This window comes from Pleuronectes platessa, chromosome 1 (genome assembly GCF_947347685.1).
Source record: "Pleuronectes platessa chromosome 1, fPlePla1.1, whole genome shotgun sequence".
Classification (NCBI taxonomy): domain Eukaryota; kingdom Metazoa; phylum Chordata; class Actinopteri; order Pleuronectiformes; family Pleuronectidae; genus Pleuronectes; species Pleuronectes platessa.
Genome location: NC_070626.1, coordinates 29,786,031 through 29,805,817, shown reverse-complemented (window position 1 = coordinate 29,805,817; position 19,787 = coordinate 29,786,031). Strand labels below are relative to the sequence as shown.

Below are 19,787 nucleotides of genomic sequence, written 5' to 3'. Positions count from 1 at the left end.
TAAACACGTTGTGCATGGTTTCTTCCTCTTATCAGGTTCTCAAGAAACTGAGCAAAATAATAATTAATTTTTTTTTTATTTGCTGCAAAAATGGAAAGAAAATATAATTCTGTAATCAAAGGATAGTCTTTAGTAAATGGTAAATGGAAAATAAAACACCTGTGTTGGCTGGTGACGTCATGTCTGAGGTTAAATTAATTTAAAACAGATGATCTCTGTTAAAGTATGAAAACATGTTTATAAAAAAACATTTTTAAAACATTATAAAAAAAGAACATCATTAAAGTTATTATTACTTACATTCTCATTCATTGTACTTAGTAATAAATAGTATATTTGTTTATAATTCATATTGTAGGTGTATATTTTTATTCTATTTTATTTAGTTTTATTTTACATATAGTTTTATATTCTTTTTTTTGTTTGTGTGGTTTTCAAATATTTTTTAGCATGGCTAGAAATGAGCAACTAGTCATTAGCGATACCTGAACATTAACATAAAAGAATCAACAAAGTTATTCAGTTGTTCAAATTATTATCGTTAATGTAAATTTCTCTGGATATTAATTATCTTAAAAAAAACTGAACTTTGAATCACAGAATAATGCAACGTTCTACCAAGAAATTATTACAAAAAATACAAAAAATTATAAACAACATAAATTGTATTATTTCTTCTTATTAATCTCTGACTGTATTTCCCAGGTTGACCAGAGCTCCAGAGTAGAAATTATAAACAAATATAAAATCTCCATAAAGTGACACATTTTCGTTACAGCTCAGACAAAATAATACTAAATTTAAATAAAAAATATTAAAACAAATAATCTGGCGACATCTCCTGGTGGGTATGAGGAAGTGCCTGTTTGATGAAGCCACTCCCACTCAACGTGTCACATCACTACGTCACCCGGCGTCACCAGGAAGTGCGCTGAACCCACGGAGGCAACATGGCGGAGTCCACAGACGCACGTGAGTGTTGTAAATATTAAACATAAACCTGTTCCTGTGCAGCGACGCGTTTCTCGTGCGCGTGAATTTCACACGTGTTTTGCGGTTTGTTGCGTTGCACGATGCGTTCGCAGCTTTTTGCCTCTGACGTCATTCATCAGAGGAAACTGCTGCAGAGTCTGAGGTGAGAGAGTTTCCAGCTTCGTGACTTCCAGAGGTTTTTATTCCCACAGGCGAGGAAGAGATGCCGGAGCTCTCTGACGAAGAGGAGGAGGATGAAGGACAGTGGCTGGAGGAGGAAGAGGAGGAAGAGGAGGCGGTGGCGGTCAGCTGTCTGTTCTGTGACAGGTGGGGGGGATGCTGCAGATAACACAACTCACTACAGTTGTATACAAGTTTTTACACTGTATAATAGTTGATTTTTGAAAGAAGAAGCAACCAGATATACGAAATAATAATAATAATAATAATAATAATAATGCATTTTTAATTATGGGCCCCTGTCAAGATTATCTTGGTCACATTACAGATATAACAAGAGTAAAGGAACTCCAAACTAAAAACAACTTATGACTTATCTTCTATCGTGGCCCTAAAGTGCAAATCCCAATTTCAAATCCCAACACTAAATAATAATAATTAGAAACTTCTAAAGGTAAAACAACTTTCTTACAAGACACGCAGCTGAAAGTGCTTCACATACAATACGGGTGAAAATAAAATATCATATTCAAATGTATTTCAAATAATACGATTTTATAGAAACATAAGAACTTGTTAAAATATAATTTAACGAAGAAAGACAGTGATAGAATCGATGTGGGCAAGTGCAAGATGTAGTTAAGGCTGAAGAGAAACTTTTTTTCTCTGAACTATCTTCTCCGATAACTCACTAATAGATTTTTGGTTTAAACTGTTAAATCAGCTGCTAATAATTCCTCTAATAGTTCAGACGTCACATCTTTCAAACATCTTGACTGATGACCTTTGAACCAGTTCCCCCTGAGATCAGAACTGACATGTTCACACACCCACCTGCCCTCAGGTTGTCAGTGCTGTTCCGGTCTGTCGTGCTGCAGGTAGTTCATGTGTGAGGTTTGTGTGTGGATCAGAAGTTTCTCACTTTTTGGCCTGATGAGCTTCCAGAGTCGAGTCGGTTCCTGCCTCAGTCCGTTCAGTGTTTCCTGAGCCGCTGCCCAAAGAATAACTTCTCCACCCCCGTGCTTAGCAGCAGGCAAAGAGGGGCGGGGGGCGGGGGGGGGCTTCATAAATCATCAGAATATGTAATTTAAGACCTGCTGCAGTGATTCTCTTTCCTGAGGTGAGACTGAACTGGAGAAATCCACAGGAAGTGATTTCCAAGCTTGTTTTGTTATTTGCTAAATACACTTTCATTAATTCACATCAGTTTCCTCCAGACATCGGAGCTTTGACCCTGTTGTTACTTCACCGACAAAAACAACAACAACTACATGTTTTCTTTTTCACTTTGAGTTTCAATTTAAAAACTCAAAATCTTTCCTGGGAATATTTTAGTTTAATCTCGAGGGGAAAAAACAATTCAGACCTTTTCTCCATTCTTCAAAAATACCACAGTGATATAAAATAGATATAAAACCTGCGTGTGTAGTATTCAGATTTTATTACTGCATATTTATCTTCCTTCAAAACATTTAAATGTATTACTGAATATTTATCTTATTATGTCTGTGATCACTCAACTACTTTTATAACTGAACTTCTTTGTTATTCATCTTATGTGCTCAAATAACCAGTTTGATAAAAACATCTGGAAACTTGTAGTATTCTCAAAGTTCAAGTTTTGATTTTATTAATGTTACATATACATTATATAAGTGCAATGCTTTAGACTCAGTTGTTTTACCGAGTCTTTCCCTGCCTGGGTCTCTGTCCTTCAGGTCTCTGAGCTCGGTCCCTGCCACCCTGCAGCACTGCACAGCCGAGCATCACCTCAACCTGGTGGACGTGATAAGAAAACACAGTAAGTACACAATGACACTGATCTGAGACTCACTCGGGAATCAGACGACACTTTTACATTAGACAGACTCAAACCCTGTTTTGTGCTCCTCAGGTTTAGACGACTACGGATACATCAAGATGATCAACTTCATCCGGTCAAAAGTAAGAAGCTTCTTCTCTCTGGTCTCTGATGTGATTAAACGACACGGTCAAAGAGTTTAATATCACTCCCTTCACATCATATTAGATCAGAAAATAAAAGCATAAAGATAGTTAATTAAAAAACAAAATCTGTGTTTCTAGAAATGTGATGCATCCAGTTTGACGGGGCTGTCGGACGGCCCCTTGCCCTGGGAGAGTGAGGACTTCCTGCGGCCTGTCCTCCAGGACGACCCCCTGCTGCAGACAGGTACAGTGGCCTCTTCAAAATAAAGCAGCTTGTCTACACTGCATTTGCCTCCTAAAAATGTCCTCCTTACGTCTCTGCTTGTCCGTCCCTGTCTGTCTTTCCTCCCAGATCCTGAGGAGCTCTGTGAGATTCAGGGGTCCGGTGTGTCAGCCTGCCCGTCGTCCGGGGCCGGGTCCCATGATGCACTGCTGCAGAGGGCCCGGGCCGCCGAGGAGAGGGCCCGTCAGTCGGAGGAGGCGTTGTCCCGCGCCATGGACGACCTGCACAAACTCAAGTCAGTGTTGTTTCCACTGTGTCACCGTGTGAGAGCAGGTTTCTGCTTTGAGTTCATCCCCCATATGCACCACCCTGCGAGCGCCAGCAGGGGGCCACAGTGAACCCAGTATTGCAGGAACACCAGCTTGAATACCTTGTGGAAGAAGTTTGGAGGAAGGGGATAGATAAAAAATAAAAAGAAAGAAAGAAGGGTAGGGGAAAATTCCACTGCAGCATAGAGGTGAAAGTGTAGGCGGGGGAGGGGGGGGCAATAAGGGAAAATTACAGAAAGAGTGAGGGGGGGAGGGAGGGAGGGGGGAAGGTTTGGAAGGCAGTTAGAAAGATGAATGCCTCCCATCTCCTCCATCTACTGCTACGTCCTGCATGAAGGTTGTGTGTGCTCCCTGCTCCGTGCACACGTTCTGATGTGGTCCCGGTTCTGATGTGGTCCCGGTTCTTTCAGGATTCTGGCTCAGGGGCTGGTTCTGAACGCAGCACCGGGCCGGGCCGGCAACCTGGGCACCGTGGCCGAGCTGCGAGAGGACGAGGACGAGGCCTACTTCGGCTCCTACGGCCATTATGGCATCCACGAGGAGATGCTGAAGGTCTGAGTTCTGCAAACACACACACACACACACACACACACACACACACACACACACACACGAGGCCTGCAGGTCTTTTTACTGTGGTGTGAGAGTCACGCAGCAGGATCTGCAGAAAAAGGAAAGTGGGCTCATCAGCGTACGTCTTGGCTGAGAGGTTCCCATGTAGCAGTGAAATGGGAAATGATCATCATCTATGCAAACATTGATATTGAGGACGGGACATTTATTCTCAGAAGTGACACATCAGCAATAAGTGCTGCCCCCCCCCCCCCATGTGAGACGCTGCACAGGAAAACTCCAGATGTGGAAAATGAATTTGTACACTGCTTTAAGACCTGAAATCTGAAAGTGTCAGCAAGCTCCGGGTGTTAGATGTGTGTGTCTTTGTGTGTCTCTGTGTGTGTCTACTTACCGCAGTGCTTAGATATATTCCCCCTGGCCGTCCTGATTGGTGCTAAGCGTTGTTAAGTTTTGCGTCGTGTGTGTGCGTCAGTGTCCAGCGTGAACTCAGGAGGGGGTCAGGGACGAGAGAGAGAGAGAGAGAGAGAGAGAGAGAGAGAGAGAGAGAGAGAGAGAGAGAGAGAGAGAGAGAGAGAGAGAGAGAGAGAGAGAGAGAGAGAGAGAGAGAGAGAGAGAGAGAGAGAGAGAGAGAGAGAGAGAGAGAGAGAGAGAGAGAGAGAGAGAGAGAGAGAGAGAGACTCTCACTTTGTCCTTAAAGATTTAATATGAAACAATTATTCATTAAAAAATACGTTTTTGTTGACTAGTGGAAATTGCTTATAGTGATTGTTTATGGCCCGGGACAAAGGTGATTGATTACTAGAAATTTATTGCGTAACTTTTGCATGCACCTCTCTCTCTCACACACACACACACACACACACACACACACAGCGGACTCCCTGATCACTATAACCAGTTACGTTATTTGTATAGGAACAAATTCTGTCCCAACCTTTTTGATCTATATAAACAGCTGATCAGTGTGTGCGGGTTCCACTGTACTAACATTAACCAAAATGTTTCCAAAATCGTTCAAATCCCCATAAATCACCAATTTGTTATGTTTTATTTTTGTCGCCTTTTTACCCACTTATAAAAATCTTCTTCATCCGAGGCCAGTTGGCCAATCAGGTTATTTCCCCTATTTGATTTTACTCCTGAGTAACTTGAACAAGCTCCTCGTCCGTGATTATGATTGGTCCCCGAGTCACATCAGGTACACTGTCATCGGCAATAGAGGTGAAGACAACTTCTCCCATGATCCCACGCTGCATTCTGACATCATCACACTCAACACCACAGTCACTACAAGGACCTAAACCCAGAGATGTGTTGAGCCCGGATTTGTTTGAACCCACGTACTGAATCGTTTCCTCGATCCCACAGTGTGTCTCCCACTCGGGCTTGTTCCTGTCATCTCAACCGACCGTGTAGCGTCTCCACCGGAGAGGGGGGGGGGGGGGGGGGGGGGGCGGCGGCGCCGGGGCTTCGTAGGGCTGGATTTTGATTGGCAGGTTAATTAGCGAGCGCTGACCTGACCTGCTCTGGGAGAAAAATCTCTTCCAGTTGCATTTATCAGATTGAATTTTTCTCTTAAACGTCCACAGAACCCCACAAAGTCGGTTATGATCTGCACTTATCTGAGCCTTTGCATATGAAAGACTCACATAGCATGCTTGTTCCCTGGGGGGGGTGGGGGGATTCAGGGTCATATCTCAACATAAACACATGTACAACTTGTAAAAATAAGCAAAAGCTCTGATTTATGGCCCTTTGCCTTTATTCCACCAGTGTGTGGAGTATTTTTTTTTTTTTTAACGTGTTCTTATTTTTTTTTCAACATTTCCTCTCCACAGGACAAAGTGCGCACGGAGAGCTACCGGGACTTCATGTACCGCAACCCTGATGTGTTCAGAGACAAGGTGAGCTTGCTAAACAAATGCAAACAGACCTGTGTGTGTGTGTCTGTGTGTGTCTGTGTGTGTGTGTCTGTGGTTGTTAGCTGGCGGGACGTTGAATAGCCGTGTGCATTTTGCAGGAAACACATTAATAAGGCCGGTGATGGTGTCTGATTTAAAACACTCTGCGACTTTATTAGCACCTCGAACGTCGGCTGCAGAGAACTGATAACAGACACATGCAATACACCAGCAAACCCATAACACCCCCCACTGTCCAACTCACCCCCTCCCACCCACCCCCCCACCCATCCTCCACCCTCCTCTTATCCACTGGCGTTAGTTGCAGGAAGCAGTGGCCTGTATCACGGCCATCCATTATGTGGGCGGCTGCTGGTTAGTGCGGGGATGAGGCTGTAGAGGGGGGGGGGGGGGGGGGGGGGGTGGGGGGAGGCAGGGTGCATGATGGGAACGTACATTATCCCTGTCGGGGCGGGAAGGGAAGTGTCACCTACAGGACGCGGCAGACGAAGAACACAACGGGACGTGTTCGTGTTTCTCTGCAGGACGAGAGGATGGAGGAAGGAGGGAGGAGGAAGGAGGGAGGAGCTGAGTGTTGTGTTCTGTCAGCAGCGTGTTGGTAAAACCTCTGTGAACACATAAAGGCAGCGGGGGGGGTTTACAGGGGAGTTAAAGCTGCCTTAAAATAGAGAGCGTTGCATGTGAACGGGCGTACAGTCACTGCAGCTGTGCAGCGGCCGTTTCACAGCAGTCAGGAGCGAATATGGACAAATCGACTGTGACCTGCGGGAAACAGAGGTGGTTCAAAACTTTAGTGGCAGGAGTTGAAAAGTTTCCTGAGGAGATTTCCCACAGAGATTTTGATTTGTTGAAGGCTCGGCTCAGCAGAGACACGAAGCGCTAACGTGGACGTCTTCACCTCGAGGAAACCGAAGAAAGTGAGACGTATAAGTTCAATCCTTCAAAAGAAAGTTTGCTCCACATTCATGTTTATGATGTTATGATGGGTCCTTCATCATATGTCAACTTTCCAAACAGTGCGTGAACGCAGCCGAATGTCAAAGCACTAGAATTTAAAAGTGATAAAGATAGAGTTCATGTGCCTTATATGTGGGTATATGTTTCCTTTACTAGAGAGCAAGTGATGCAGCTCCTCTTAGATATAATATATATGAGAAAATATAAAAACTGCGAATCAACATGAATCTGAATAACTTGGCCTTTTCAGTCAAAAGCCAATTTCCTTTGACTTTTTAGCACAAACTTTCTTCACCACCTGACATTAAGTTATTCTTTAAATAATCCAATTTAACTGTTTTTCACTTTCTGAAAATGCTGAATTATTGTCCCCCACAAAGCTCCTTCTTTGTGTCATGATACATTATTTATAATCTCAGTTCATTCATCAGAATGTGTGTTTTATGTTTTATTAGACATAATTGGTTCCACCCCCCCCCCCCCCTTGCACACTGTCACTGTCCAATCACAGACACATTCACCTAACTGTCCCTCCCCCTCCCGTCCTGCAGGTGGTGCTAGACGTGGGCTGCGGCACCGCATTCTGTCCATGTTCGCTGCCAGAGCCGGGGCCAAGAAGGTTATTGCAGTCGACCAATCAGAAATCATCTACCAAGCCATGGACATCGTGAGGTGAGACGCCACAGATTCACTTTCTCTCTCCGTCTCCTGCACCTGTCCGTCACGTGACCCCCCCCCGCCGCACACGTCATAGAAGTGTGTGTGGGGGGGAGGGCGGGGGGGTCGTCTCCTCCTACCTTGGTGTGCAGCAGAGGATTGTGGGAGTAGAGGTCTGTGTGACCTCGAGGCACCTTTTATTTGTTGCAGCTGGTTGACTTCAATAGAGCCGCTGTCAGCTGCACGGCCATAACGCACCTAATTTACACCTGCAGCCGGACCCCCCCCCCCCGCCTCGTCTCCCTCCTGCTGTGATCACATGACTCCCTTCCCAGACAGACAGCATCAGCTCCTGCTCACAGTATAGAACTTAACAGGGATCAGTTGAGCTGTTTTGGTCATTTCACAGTGATGCATGTGAAGGAGATTAAAACTGATCTGCGGCCGAAACACTTTTGAGGACAGAGATTGTTTAACCACGTCAAACACTCACCAACGCCCCCCCCCCCCCCCGGTGCTTTTTTAATACAGCTGTCGATTCCATTAGAGGTCCTGTGTGTTTCTGATTTTCCAGCAGCCGTTCTCCACAGTGGCGTCCATTTACCTCCACCAGGATCTCCGCCGTGCCCACGTCTACCTGCAGCCACGTCCTCCCTCCCTCCCCGGCCCCCTGTAATGCATTTTTGAGTTAGGAGCCATTATGAGCGTTATGTAAGAGTCTGGTAGAAGCAACACAACGGGGTCTGCTGAAGGAAGGGGACGTTTTAATTTTACAGCCCACTGACTCACTGTTGGAGTGTGTGTTGGCATGCAGGCAGCGTCGCAGGTTCGCCAGCGGTGGAGATTGAGCTGAAGAGAAGTGTTGGTTGTAACCTCCTCTTCCTCCTCTTCCTCCTTGTCCTCCTCTTCCTCCTTCACAATCACACACACATATAGACAAACACATAAAACGGAAATCGACTCTCTAGTCCAGATCTAATGTTGTCTTGGGTTGTGATTTTAAAGCTTGTATTTCTTTGTGTGTGTCTGTGTGTGTCTGTGTGTGTGTGTGTGTGTGTGTGCGAGAGCCAGATCTTAATATCAGGATTGTAATTAAAGCGACTCCTGCTGGTTGGGCAGGGAGCCATCCATCTCCTGTCTCCACTCCGTCGCCGAAGTTTAAATGAAACGCTGAACGTGACTTTCTCCCTTCACAGTCACTTCCTTAATGGATAATGTCCAAATACCATTTTTTTTTTCAAACTGCTGCGATTGATGGATTATCTGCAACAAAGTGGAAAAAAATACAGGCGATAATTCATATGGACGAGTGAAATTTAACTTTTAATAGTGAAACTAAGTGAAGATTGACAGATTATTAGTCTGAGGATGTTTGTTTACAGTCGTTGGACTTTTTTCTTAGAATTGTTATCGTCCACCAGCCAATCAGAGTCGAGATAAATACATGTGATCCTGGGTGGTCAAGAACAATTATGTTTTAAGCAATAAAAGCAAGTTAAGATAATAAAAAGAACAGAATAATAGAATAGGATAAATGATAAAAAAAAGGAAATAGATTTGAATCATTACTACATAAGAGCTGGACTCAATAGATGGGTTTTTAATTTACATTAAAAAAAATATCAACATTCAACAAAAAACAAAGGATCTTTATATTTTGGTGATTTTTACTGATTGAGTCAATTAAAAACATGCAAATTAATTCTTATGAATTAATTTATCTATATTTTTAACCTTGTTTTTTATCATTTACCAGAAAGAGAGAGAGTCAGTAAAATCTAAATAGATAATGGAAAAGTTATATCTTCATTATCTTTAGTAAGAATATAAATATAGACTGAGAACGGGTTAAATTCACCATCAAATGACTGAGATGTTTTACAAAGACTCGTTTCCTATGATGAGCCTTTAACACACACACACACACACACACACACACACACACACACACACACACACACACACACACACACACACACACAAAGCCGCACAGATACTGACTCTCTCCCCAGAGTCCTGACATTGTCCTCTAAATTACCCCAATAATGAGATTACAGTGTTTCCCTCTCGTGAAAGGTGGAGGAGGTGGAGGGGTTGTGAGTGAGGGGGGTGTGTGTGCGACCGTGCGTGTGCTTTTGTGTGTGTGTGGTGGGAGGTGGGGGGCTGGGGGGAGGGGGGGGATGTTGGGTACTGGTAGAAGGTGATAGCAGCCATAGCGCTGCAGCAGGGGAGAGAGAGGGTAGAGACAGTTCACGATAAGGATCGCTGCTGCAGAAATGCACTCTGGGCCACGGTGAGTAATTGTTCTGTCCTCAGTAACATTAGCTGTCATGATAATGGAATATTCACAGAGATTGATACCCGGACCGGCCGCTCTGAAGGGGAGGATCGTTTAAACAGCAGCTCTGCTCTTACTGTTCCTACCTGGGACTGACTCCCCCTGCAGGGCCCAGGGTTACTGCCCCCCCCCCCCCCCCCCCCCCCCCCTCTCTCCTTCACACTGTCTGCACAGATCAGGAAACACACGGAGCAAGAAATGTGCTGATGTACACGTTTCAGTCGCTCTGAGGTCTGGATGTTTGTCTGAGATTTACCAGAGTGGCTGTATGTGAGAAAGCAAATGTCGTATTTTCCGTGTCTTCTCCTGCCGGCGTCCCCCTATATGAAGATGTCTGAGGGAGTGCACGTGAGAATGCAGCAGGACGATGTCTGGAATGTCAACCACAGCTGGTAAACTGGAAAGCACACTTTTGATCCACTGGTTTGTTGGATGCTGATGGTTCTTTATGGCCGTGATGGAGAAGGTTGAATTCAGACACTGCTCAGCATCAATGTTTGTTCTCATCGTGCATTTGAGAAGAAATAGGTCCAATGAAATACAGAGTTTAAAACTCTCTGACACAAACAACACGTAAGACACAACTCATGAGACACTAGAAATGCCTCTTATGTGGACAAAGGCTGCAGGGAAACTATGTGTGTCATCCTGACCTATGAATGTCCAGTGTCTGTCTCTTAACATGTCCCCTTATCTTCTCCCCTGGGGCAGAACATGTCCCATGTGCACACACAGTCAAAGCAAAGTCTCAATGATTTGTTGCTTCATGTTGTCAAACTGGTTTGACTCCTGCGTGTTTCCCACAGGTCCAACCAGCTGGAGGACAAGATCACTCTGATTAAAGGACGCATAGAAGACATCAGCCTCCCTGTGGAGAAGGTGGACATCATCATCTCAGAGTGGATGGTCAGTCCCTGTTTACAGCGAACTTTGGGGGCGGGGGGGATGCATGCATGAGAGCCAATCAGGTTGAAGCCTCCTACTTTTAAAACGCTGATGAGAATTGAATGTTGAAATATATCGATATTCGGGAAGTTTAGATTTCAGGAGTTTGTCTCTTTTGCCAAAATTCTCCTGTTTTCATGAATTCAAACAAAAGGGGAGAAATCTTATGCTCGTTAAGTTTCTCTTCCTTTCTACAAGTATATAGAAGCTTTATATGTTTAACGGAAGCTTAAAGCTGCAGCCGGAAAAAAAGAAGGATCAGCAAATCATCACTTCAGAGACTCTTCACTTGAGAGTTGAGCATTTTCTTCACACCTCACTTTCTGCACACCTTATAAAATCACTTTGACTATATAACCCTGAACATCCCATTGAACCACATTCAAATATCCAGCTGTTCAACTAAGTGTGAATTTGCATTTGCTCTGTTGTTGGGTCTTAAAATATGTTTAAATATCGATTTACCTTTCGGTTTATTCTTAAGCCCAGAAGGAAAAACATCCTGGAAACTTATTTTCCAGCCAACTTGAGAACACACTGTTTATATGTACACACACACTGGAGCTCTGATGGGTCCTGAGTGGCCAGAATCCAAGGCTCCAGCAGCACTGATGCATGTTTGGACCAGAGGCCTAAACTCGACTATGACCTCCTCTGAATACCAAACCAGTGAGGAGCCGTCTTCCTTCCCCTTGATGCCCATTTATCAGGGAGATCCTCTGTGGCGATACAGGCGGGACGGCCAAAGTTGAACGCACCGCTGAAGTCATCCCTAATTCATGAGCATCCCGTATCTGTGCCCCCCCCTCCACCTCCCCCATCCATCGTGAAACCCCAGGGTCACGAGCAGGGGTCGCCAGCCAGAGCCTTCCCATCCTCTCGCCGGGGGAAATTGAAATTCGGCGGGTGACGTGCCGGTGGGAGCGGTGAAGGATAGGGGGCGTAATCTCCGATGACACCGGCTCACAGGGCGCTAATAAATCTAAGAATCCTCCAGTCACTTCTCATCACGGCAGAGATGGCAGACATTCCTCAGAGTGGCCGGGGCTTCAGAAGCTGCCCTCAGATCTGCCTGTGTAAAATGGAAAAATGACAGTTGTCACTGGAGTGCACTTTCTCTCCGGTGTGAATGGCTTCCGAAGGCATTACACTGTAATGGCTTCTTACAGCCGGGTAGCGTCTGATTATCTCGGGGAGGAACCGGAGATGTCATCACTCTGGGATGTGACTTTCTTTTTTCCCGTAATTTTCTCGCATCAGATCTATTTTTCAGATTTGTCGCATGTTGTAGATCCATGGTGTGTTTTCAGGGTTTGTTTGAAAGTTGGAATACTGATCCATTAGGGCAGACTGGGCCCTAATTAACCATTATTCATTATCCAATTTTGAACGAATCCTGCAGGATATAATTGAACCTCTCTTGTTTCAACTTAAATGTTAAAAAAAACATTAATTGGAAGATTCCAATTTAACATTTCTACCATTAAAACCAGCCCATAAATAGTTTAAAACAAGCAAAAGACATAATTTGACTTTCAAAACATTCAGCCATTCAATGCATTTCACAATTTTTATTTATTTAATGATCTTTCTCTTGAAGGTTTTCTTTGTCCATGTTGATTTAAATCATCAGTAAAGCAAAAACACAGGAACCAGTGCTTGTATATAGACTTAAAGTTGTATCTCATTCATATCTTATTGCTGCTTTATAGCTGTGATATTCATACAACTACATCTAGTCGTTTTTTATATATTTTAATGAAGTATTACTACATATTACTACATAAGTCACTGCAGGTGCATGCATGTGAAGCAGCCACGGCTCCTCCAGCTCTGGACCCAGTCACAGGAAACACGATGTATCCGTCACTGAGGCTGTGGCAGTAGATTACTGAGCTCTGCTGTCGGTTGTGTGTTGTCGTTACTTCTCACGACATGAAGCTAAAAGGCCGATTCATTCATTGTGAGTTCCTGTGGCTGCGCGGTTATAATAAGGTACAGCAGTTTCTCCTCTGTCGCGTTTCTGACAGAATTACTGCGCAAAAAGAGTTCCCTGCCTCAAATATAGAATAAAAACCTAGAATGGAAACATGAAGGATTATAACTTTGAGGGTCACTTGTTTTACTCTTGGTTCTGTTGCTCTTTTTTCCCTTCCTGCATCATGACCCAACATCCTTGTCACTTGAATCTGTATATTTGTCAAATCACAGAAGTGAAACGGCATCAAAATGCTTTGTGACTTTGACTAATACCTTGGCCTGACTCTTTCCCAAAATACACTCACTCACACACACACACACACACACACACACACACACACACACACACACACACACACACAGCAGGAGGCTTTGCAGAGAGACACCTAATTGGGTCAATGCAATGTAAGGGATGTGCAGTGGGATTAACTAAGAATAGATGAACTTCCTGCAAATCGTCTGTGCATCAAAGTACTTTTCTAGTAAAAACTCAATGTGAAGAGCAGAATGAAAACCTTTTCAAACAGCTGCACACAACTGAGTTGGTAGTTTAGAGTCGTAAGTAAAGAAATAACAGACTCGTCGGTTATAAATCTGATATTTGTTCAAATGAATCCCTACAGACCAATGCCCTGGAGACAGAGAGGCCCTGGTTTTACTGGCAGAGGAAAGAAAAACCAGAATGACATTCATCCGTCATCGCTTGTACAGTACAGTGATTGAACGTGTTGTGAGAGGCACTCTGTGAAACATGCTCAGGACTTTGAAGATGCATTAATTCTAGAGAGTCAGTAAAACCCCCCCCCCCAAAAAAAACAAATAAAAAAGGCTGAGGAGCATTTTTGAAAAATCCTGTCCTCACTGGTGCAGATCTGGACGAGCGGGCAGATCCAGGATCAGCCCGACATTAAAAGATATTTTCACATTTTGATAATAAGGCGGGGCGGCACAGTGGAGCAGTGTTCAGCTGCTGCACAACAGAACCCAGAACGTCATGGGTTCGAAACTGAAGGCCACTCTGTTTACTCCGGCTTCCTCCCGCAGTCCAAACACCAGTGGTGGAAGAAGTACTCAAACATTCTTAAAAAGTACAAGTAAGAAGTAAGTCAGTACTTGCTTTTAAATATACTTTAAGCACTAAAAGTAAAAATACACGTGTAGCCTAGTCCCTTAATGCAATAGTCTTCTACATCTTAATGGCCGAGTCTTAGCGGTGACCTCTTCTCTGACCCTTAAAGGATCAACAGCACAGATAATGGATGAACAGATGAGAACTGATTTGGTTGCAAGTTGTTAGAAGACGTATTATTCTTGTACTTTTGAAATGCAAACCTGTGAACTGCAGCGATCCAGATGTTGATCTGCACAACACGTGTTGAACAGATGAGAAACTCAACCTCAACCGACACATTCAGGGAATTGATTGATTGATTCTTCATCTTCCACCTCGTGATACAGGAAGTAAGATAAAGTATTCCTTTAATTACATTTTAATCGATTTAACAGCCATTTTTTTTCAGATGCCGTTTTCCACTCAACATTTTTGTATGATTGTGTAGTTATGCACAAGTATTGACATCTGTATAATCAAGTGAAATGGCTCCATAAAAAGCAAATGTTAGAAATAATGAATATGAATATGAAGACTAATAACTTTAAAAGTATATTAGTGACCTGATGAGTCACTTACCTGATAATTAAAGGCTTTTACGGTTCACAAACAGGATTAATGCGGCTGGTGTGCGGCTGTCAGACTTGTTGGAGTGAGCAGACACACGGTGGTTATGGCGCCGATAGACAGAGACGGGTGATGGATGTGGTGCATCTGTGGTGGTGGTGGTGGTGGAGGGGGTGGAGGGGGGGGCAGGGGGCAAATGAGTGTCTGCCGTGTGTTTGAGAGACTGCCTTCAGCAGAACCCCTGTCGTTTCATAACTCAGTGCATTGATCGCTCCTCTCTCTCTCTCTCGGCACAACGAAAAACAAACAGTCCAGAGCAGATAAGAGAGAGTCTGGGGGCGCTGAGGAGGAGGAAGAGGAGGAGGAAGAGGAAGAGGAGGAGGAGAGCCTTGTTCTCCAAAGACTAAATAAAGAGTGGCAGTCCCAGATCGATCACAGGTGGACGGGCCTGCTGGCCTGATGGTGTTTAATGGCACCGTCACACGAACAGGAGGAGAGTTGGTCTTCACCAAACTATTGTTTCTTAAACTAGAGTCAGCACACGACAAGTGGATCCAACCACCAATCACATCCCACCAGAATGTAGGGAGCTTGATTTCAAAATAATAATTTCATGGGACAGAGTCAAAGTCCAAGTGTCCTTAATCAGTAAGTGGAAGTTAAGTTCTGATTCATAAAAGTGTTGAATGTGCAAAACTCTGCTGCCCAGATGTTTTTAATCGAGTTGAACATAGTTTGATCACAAAGCAAGTGTCACACACACACAAACACACACACACACACACACACACACACACACACACACACACACACACTGTCAGTTTGTGTGTGTGTGTGTGTGTGTGGTAGCGTCTTGAAGTCAAATTAATGGCAGCCCTTCCTCTTTAGCCTCATTATCAGTACTCGGAGCTTCACCTGCCCCAGAAGAAGGTGGTAGTCATCAGTCATTCTGTCCTCGGGTCTGACTGACTGTCACACACACACACACACACACACACACACACACTTTCAGATAGAGCCACACTGAGAGACAGGATGGAGCAGAAATGAAGCAGAAGAGATTTGTACAAGGGTTCACCCAGATTTTAAATCGATATCAACTTTGTTTCTAGCGTTTGTGGAGATCTGTCTTCAGTTCAATGTTCTCACTCGTGTTGTCGAGATACTCTACAGATATTTTTCCTCGTGCTAGATTTGAAGATTCCTCCATATTTCTATTCCTTTCATCCGTCATTCAGCTCACATCCAATATCCGTCTATTGTACACATCCACAATGCATTGTTGCGTTTCTCCGACATGCTGAAAACAACCAGAGTCAACTTGTCTCTGGTTTGGAGCACAGAGCCTGACGACCTGACGTGTTCCTCAGACTTCCTCGTAAAAAACCCAAACCAATAATCCTGCATCACTCAGTCGAGGTTTCTCCTGTGGAGAGAAATAACCTCCTTGTTCCCCTCAGAATGATAAATGTAATAACGGCCTGTGAACAAGCACACCGGCAAATGGGTTTTGGGATTTTTTCTTTTATAGTTTGTGTGAATTTACAGCTATAACTTTTTTTTTTTTTTTATTTCAAAGGCAAACAAAGGCAGGCTTTGTTTTATTTTTATGCAGCTGTCTTAGACTTTGACCTTTTACAAGGGAATGAGTTTTCATGTGACGGTGACTTCTCCAACGTCCAAACAGTAAATTCCTGCTTTGGGGGGAAAGATGTGAGCCTGTATTAAATATCCTGTTATCTGCTCATGACATCTACTGCCATCTACCAGCTGCCTGTGAAACTGTGTTGTCCTTTAATATATATGTTCGATAGTATTCGGGTGAAACCTTTATAGATCAGAAAATGAGAAACTGAAGTGGCAGAAATTAGGTTTTTCTCTCAGCCTTCCAGAGAGGTGGAGGGATTAGGACTTCTGTTGGGAGCTTGGACTAAATCCACCGCTCCTACACATCCCAAGGGTCTACTCCAGGTTGTTTGGGCATCTTACCATCATGCCTACTGGGCACCTTCCATTGGAGGGTGCCCAGTAGGGCTCAACTGGGAGGAGACCAGAGTAAACGCCCATCCCATTTTGCCTGGGAACACCCTGAGATCCCCCTGGAGGAGGCGAGTATGCTGAGATTAGCTGTGGCTGCTGTGTTTCTTCGGGTTAGATGTGTTGTCCTTGCCTTAAAAATTGCAGCATCAACATTTAATAAGTTTATCCACACTTGTAAACGTTCTCAGCTCGCCTTGATTCACTGTGTAGCCAGGTCAGGTCTCAGCCATGCAGCGAAGGTCTGTCTAGGACCATGGAATTAAACCAAAGATGAAAACAATGGACACATGCACATATTTCAGTCCACAAAAATAATTGAATCTCCCTTTATGTGTTAAATCCACTTTAGAAAGAACAATTGTGCAATTATCATTAAAATCTTCCGAGTGTAAAGATCATTAACATGAACACATACATACAAACATGCATTACATGGATGATCTTTCACAGGTCACGGTTATCTCCAAAGAAACACACATGACATACTTATTGATTTCAAGAGAGCCACAGTTTTTAATAGCCTTGTGGCTATCGTGCAAATTACCTCACCGCTGCAATATCTTTTCCTGTTTATCTTTTATTTGCATGGATTTAAATGGAAATTGAAACCTACACCATGTTCTCCCACCAAGCATTACCACTGTGAAATCTATCACTGGGTTCTGCATGATATGTTTATGCTAATTCGGTGTAATCTGACCATGGACTAATATAGAGGAGGCTTGTTGACGTAGCGGTGCTGCCTACAGCCGTCAGCCAGGCGTGGACGGACGCCCACACACACACAAACACAGACACACACACACAAACACACACAATCGTGCATGCTCACCCTCCTTTATTTTGCCGTGGCCACTTCTAGAACTGGAAGGGATGATGATCTGCAGTAATTGAGGAAGACGTGTGTTGAATGCAGAAGGAGGGAGGAGGTACTGGAGGACAGAGGAAAGTGCTGAGGCCTCCTGGTGCCTCCTGGTGCCTCATGGTGGCTCATGGTGCCTCCTGGTGGCTCCTGGTGGCTCCTGGTGTCTCCTGGTGCCTCCTGGTGTCTCCTGGTGTCTCCTGGTGCCTCCTGGTGCCTCCTGGTGTCTCATGGTGCCTCCTGGTGTCTCCTGGTGCCTCCTGGTGCATCCTGGTGCCTCCTGGTGGCTCCTGGTGCCTCCTGGTGTCTCCTGGTGCCTCCTGGTGTCTCATGGTTCCCCCTGGTGTCTCATGGTGCCTCCTGGTGTCTCATGGTGCCTCCGGGTGCCTCCTGGTGCCTCTTTGTGTCTCCTGGTTCCTCCTGGTGGCTCCTGGTGCCTCCTGGTGCCTCCTGGTGCCTCTTTGTGTCTCCTGGTGCCTCCTGGTGTCTCCTGGTGCCTCCTGGTGCCTCCTGGTGTCTCCTGGTGGCTCCTGGTGCCTCCTGTTGCCTCCTGGTGCCTCCTGGTGCCTCCTGGTGTCTCCTGGTGCCTCCTGTTGTCTCCTGGTGCCTCCTGGTGCCTCCTGGTGCCTCCTGGTGGCTCCTGGTGCCTCCTGGGGCCTCCTGGTGGCTCCTGGTGCCTCCTGGTGTCTCCTGGTGCCTCCTGGTGCCTCCTGGTGTCTCCTGGTGGCTCCTGGTGCCACCTGGTGTCTCTTGGTGCCACCTGGTGCCACCTGGTGTCTCCTGGTGTCTCCTGGTGTCTCCTGGTGCCTCCTGGTGCCTCCTGGTGTCTCCTGGTGGCTCCTGGTGGCTCCTGGTGGCTCCTGGTGTCTCCTGGTGCCTCCTGTTGTCTCTTGGTGCCTCCTGGTGCCTCCTGGTGTCTCCTCGTGCCTCCTGGTGCCTCATGGTGCCCCCTGGTGCCTCCTGGTGCCTCCTGGTGCCTCCTGGTGTCTCCTGGTGCATCCTGGTGCCTCCTGGTGCCTCCTGGTCCTCCTGGTGCCTCCTGGTGGCCCCTGGTGCCTCCTGGTGTCTCCTGGTGCCTCCTGGTGGCTCCTGGTGTCTCCTGGTGCCTCCTGGTGCCTCATGCTGCCCCCTGGTGTCTCCTGGTGCCTCCTGGTGCCTCCTGGTGGCTCCTGGTGTCCCCTGGTGCCTTCTGGTGCCTCATGGTGCCTCCTGGTGCCTCCTGGTGCCTCCTGGTGTCTCCTGGTGCCTCCTGGTGGCTCCTGGTGGCTCCTGGTGCCTCTAACTGTCGGCCGCTCGTTCTCCAGGAGCTCGATGGACATGTAGTCATCATCAAACTCTAAAACGTGCAGTAGTAATTACTTCTTAGAAGTTCTGTGTGTAGAGTTTGTAAAAAATACAGAAAGTCGCACAGCTGCAAAAGTACGTTTGCCATTTTTCCCTTATGAGTGTGTTGTTGTGTGCGTTGTTGTGTGCGTTGTTGTACACGTGGCTGTGTCTGCGGGAGCCGACTCAGGGGAATGTGTTTTATATGCTAATTCTGTTAATGTGCATAAGCTGCTCCAGCCCATTCTCATTAGGTTTTCATTAGTCTCTTTTATGGAAATGCACAGTGACTCTATACTGCAGAGCACCGGCCTCCTCCAGCCCCTCGCTGCCTGACAGTAAACTGCTCCTCACAGTTACACCTCCGCCTGTCGGTGCCGCTGACGGGCCGATCGATCGGCGGAAACTGTATAGAAGGAATTTTTTTTTTTAGTAAGTGAGTCTGGTGTCGAGATTTAATCTGTTTTTTCTTTGCACGGATCAATAAAGAGAAGGTGACGTGAGATAAAAGGAGAAAAGAGAAATCTTGGTACAGATTTCTGCCGACGAGCTAACGTGTTAAACAGCTGCTTCACGTCTTTGATTCACGGGTATCGATTCACCAACGTGTCAGCAGATACTTTGAGGAGGTTCAGTGCAGTAAAACAACCCGTAAAGAACTACTTCAAATACTTCAGAAGTACAAGGAAGGCAACGTGAGTCTGAGCTAAACTGTGGAGGTGAATTATTTTGTGTTTCAACAAATGGCGGTTTCCTCCCTGCTCCAGTTTGAGCTCAGCTATAATGTTTCTAACAAATCCTCTATTCCTCTTTCTTATCTTTATCTTCCAGAATATTGAACATTGTACAATCTGAGTT

General features: G+C 45.3%; 1 protein-coding gene across 1 annotated transcript in view; it reads left to right on the top strand.

Annotated features, from left to right (window-relative positions):
* Positions 1–909: 909 nt before the first annotated feature.
* The window catches only part of prmt3 (protein arginine methyltransferase 3), a 46,802-nt gene continuing 27,924 nt past the window's right edge, over positions 910–19,787 (top strand). Inside the window, 11 exon segments of the mRNA XM_053425985.1 lie at positions 910–972; positions 1,185–1,299; positions 2,871–2,953; positions 3,047–3,096; positions 3,238–3,343; positions 3,452–3,617; positions 4,062–4,203; positions 6,066–6,131; positions 7,658–7,682; positions 7,685–7,778; positions 10,908–11,007. Coding sequence (XP_053281960.1) covers positions 951–972; positions 1,185–1,299; positions 2,871–2,953; positions 3,047–3,096; positions 3,238–3,343; positions 3,452–3,617; positions 4,062–4,203; positions 6,066–6,131; positions 7,658–7,682; positions 7,685–7,778; positions 10,908–11,007 — 969 coding nt within the window. The 5' untranslated portion in view covers positions 910–950.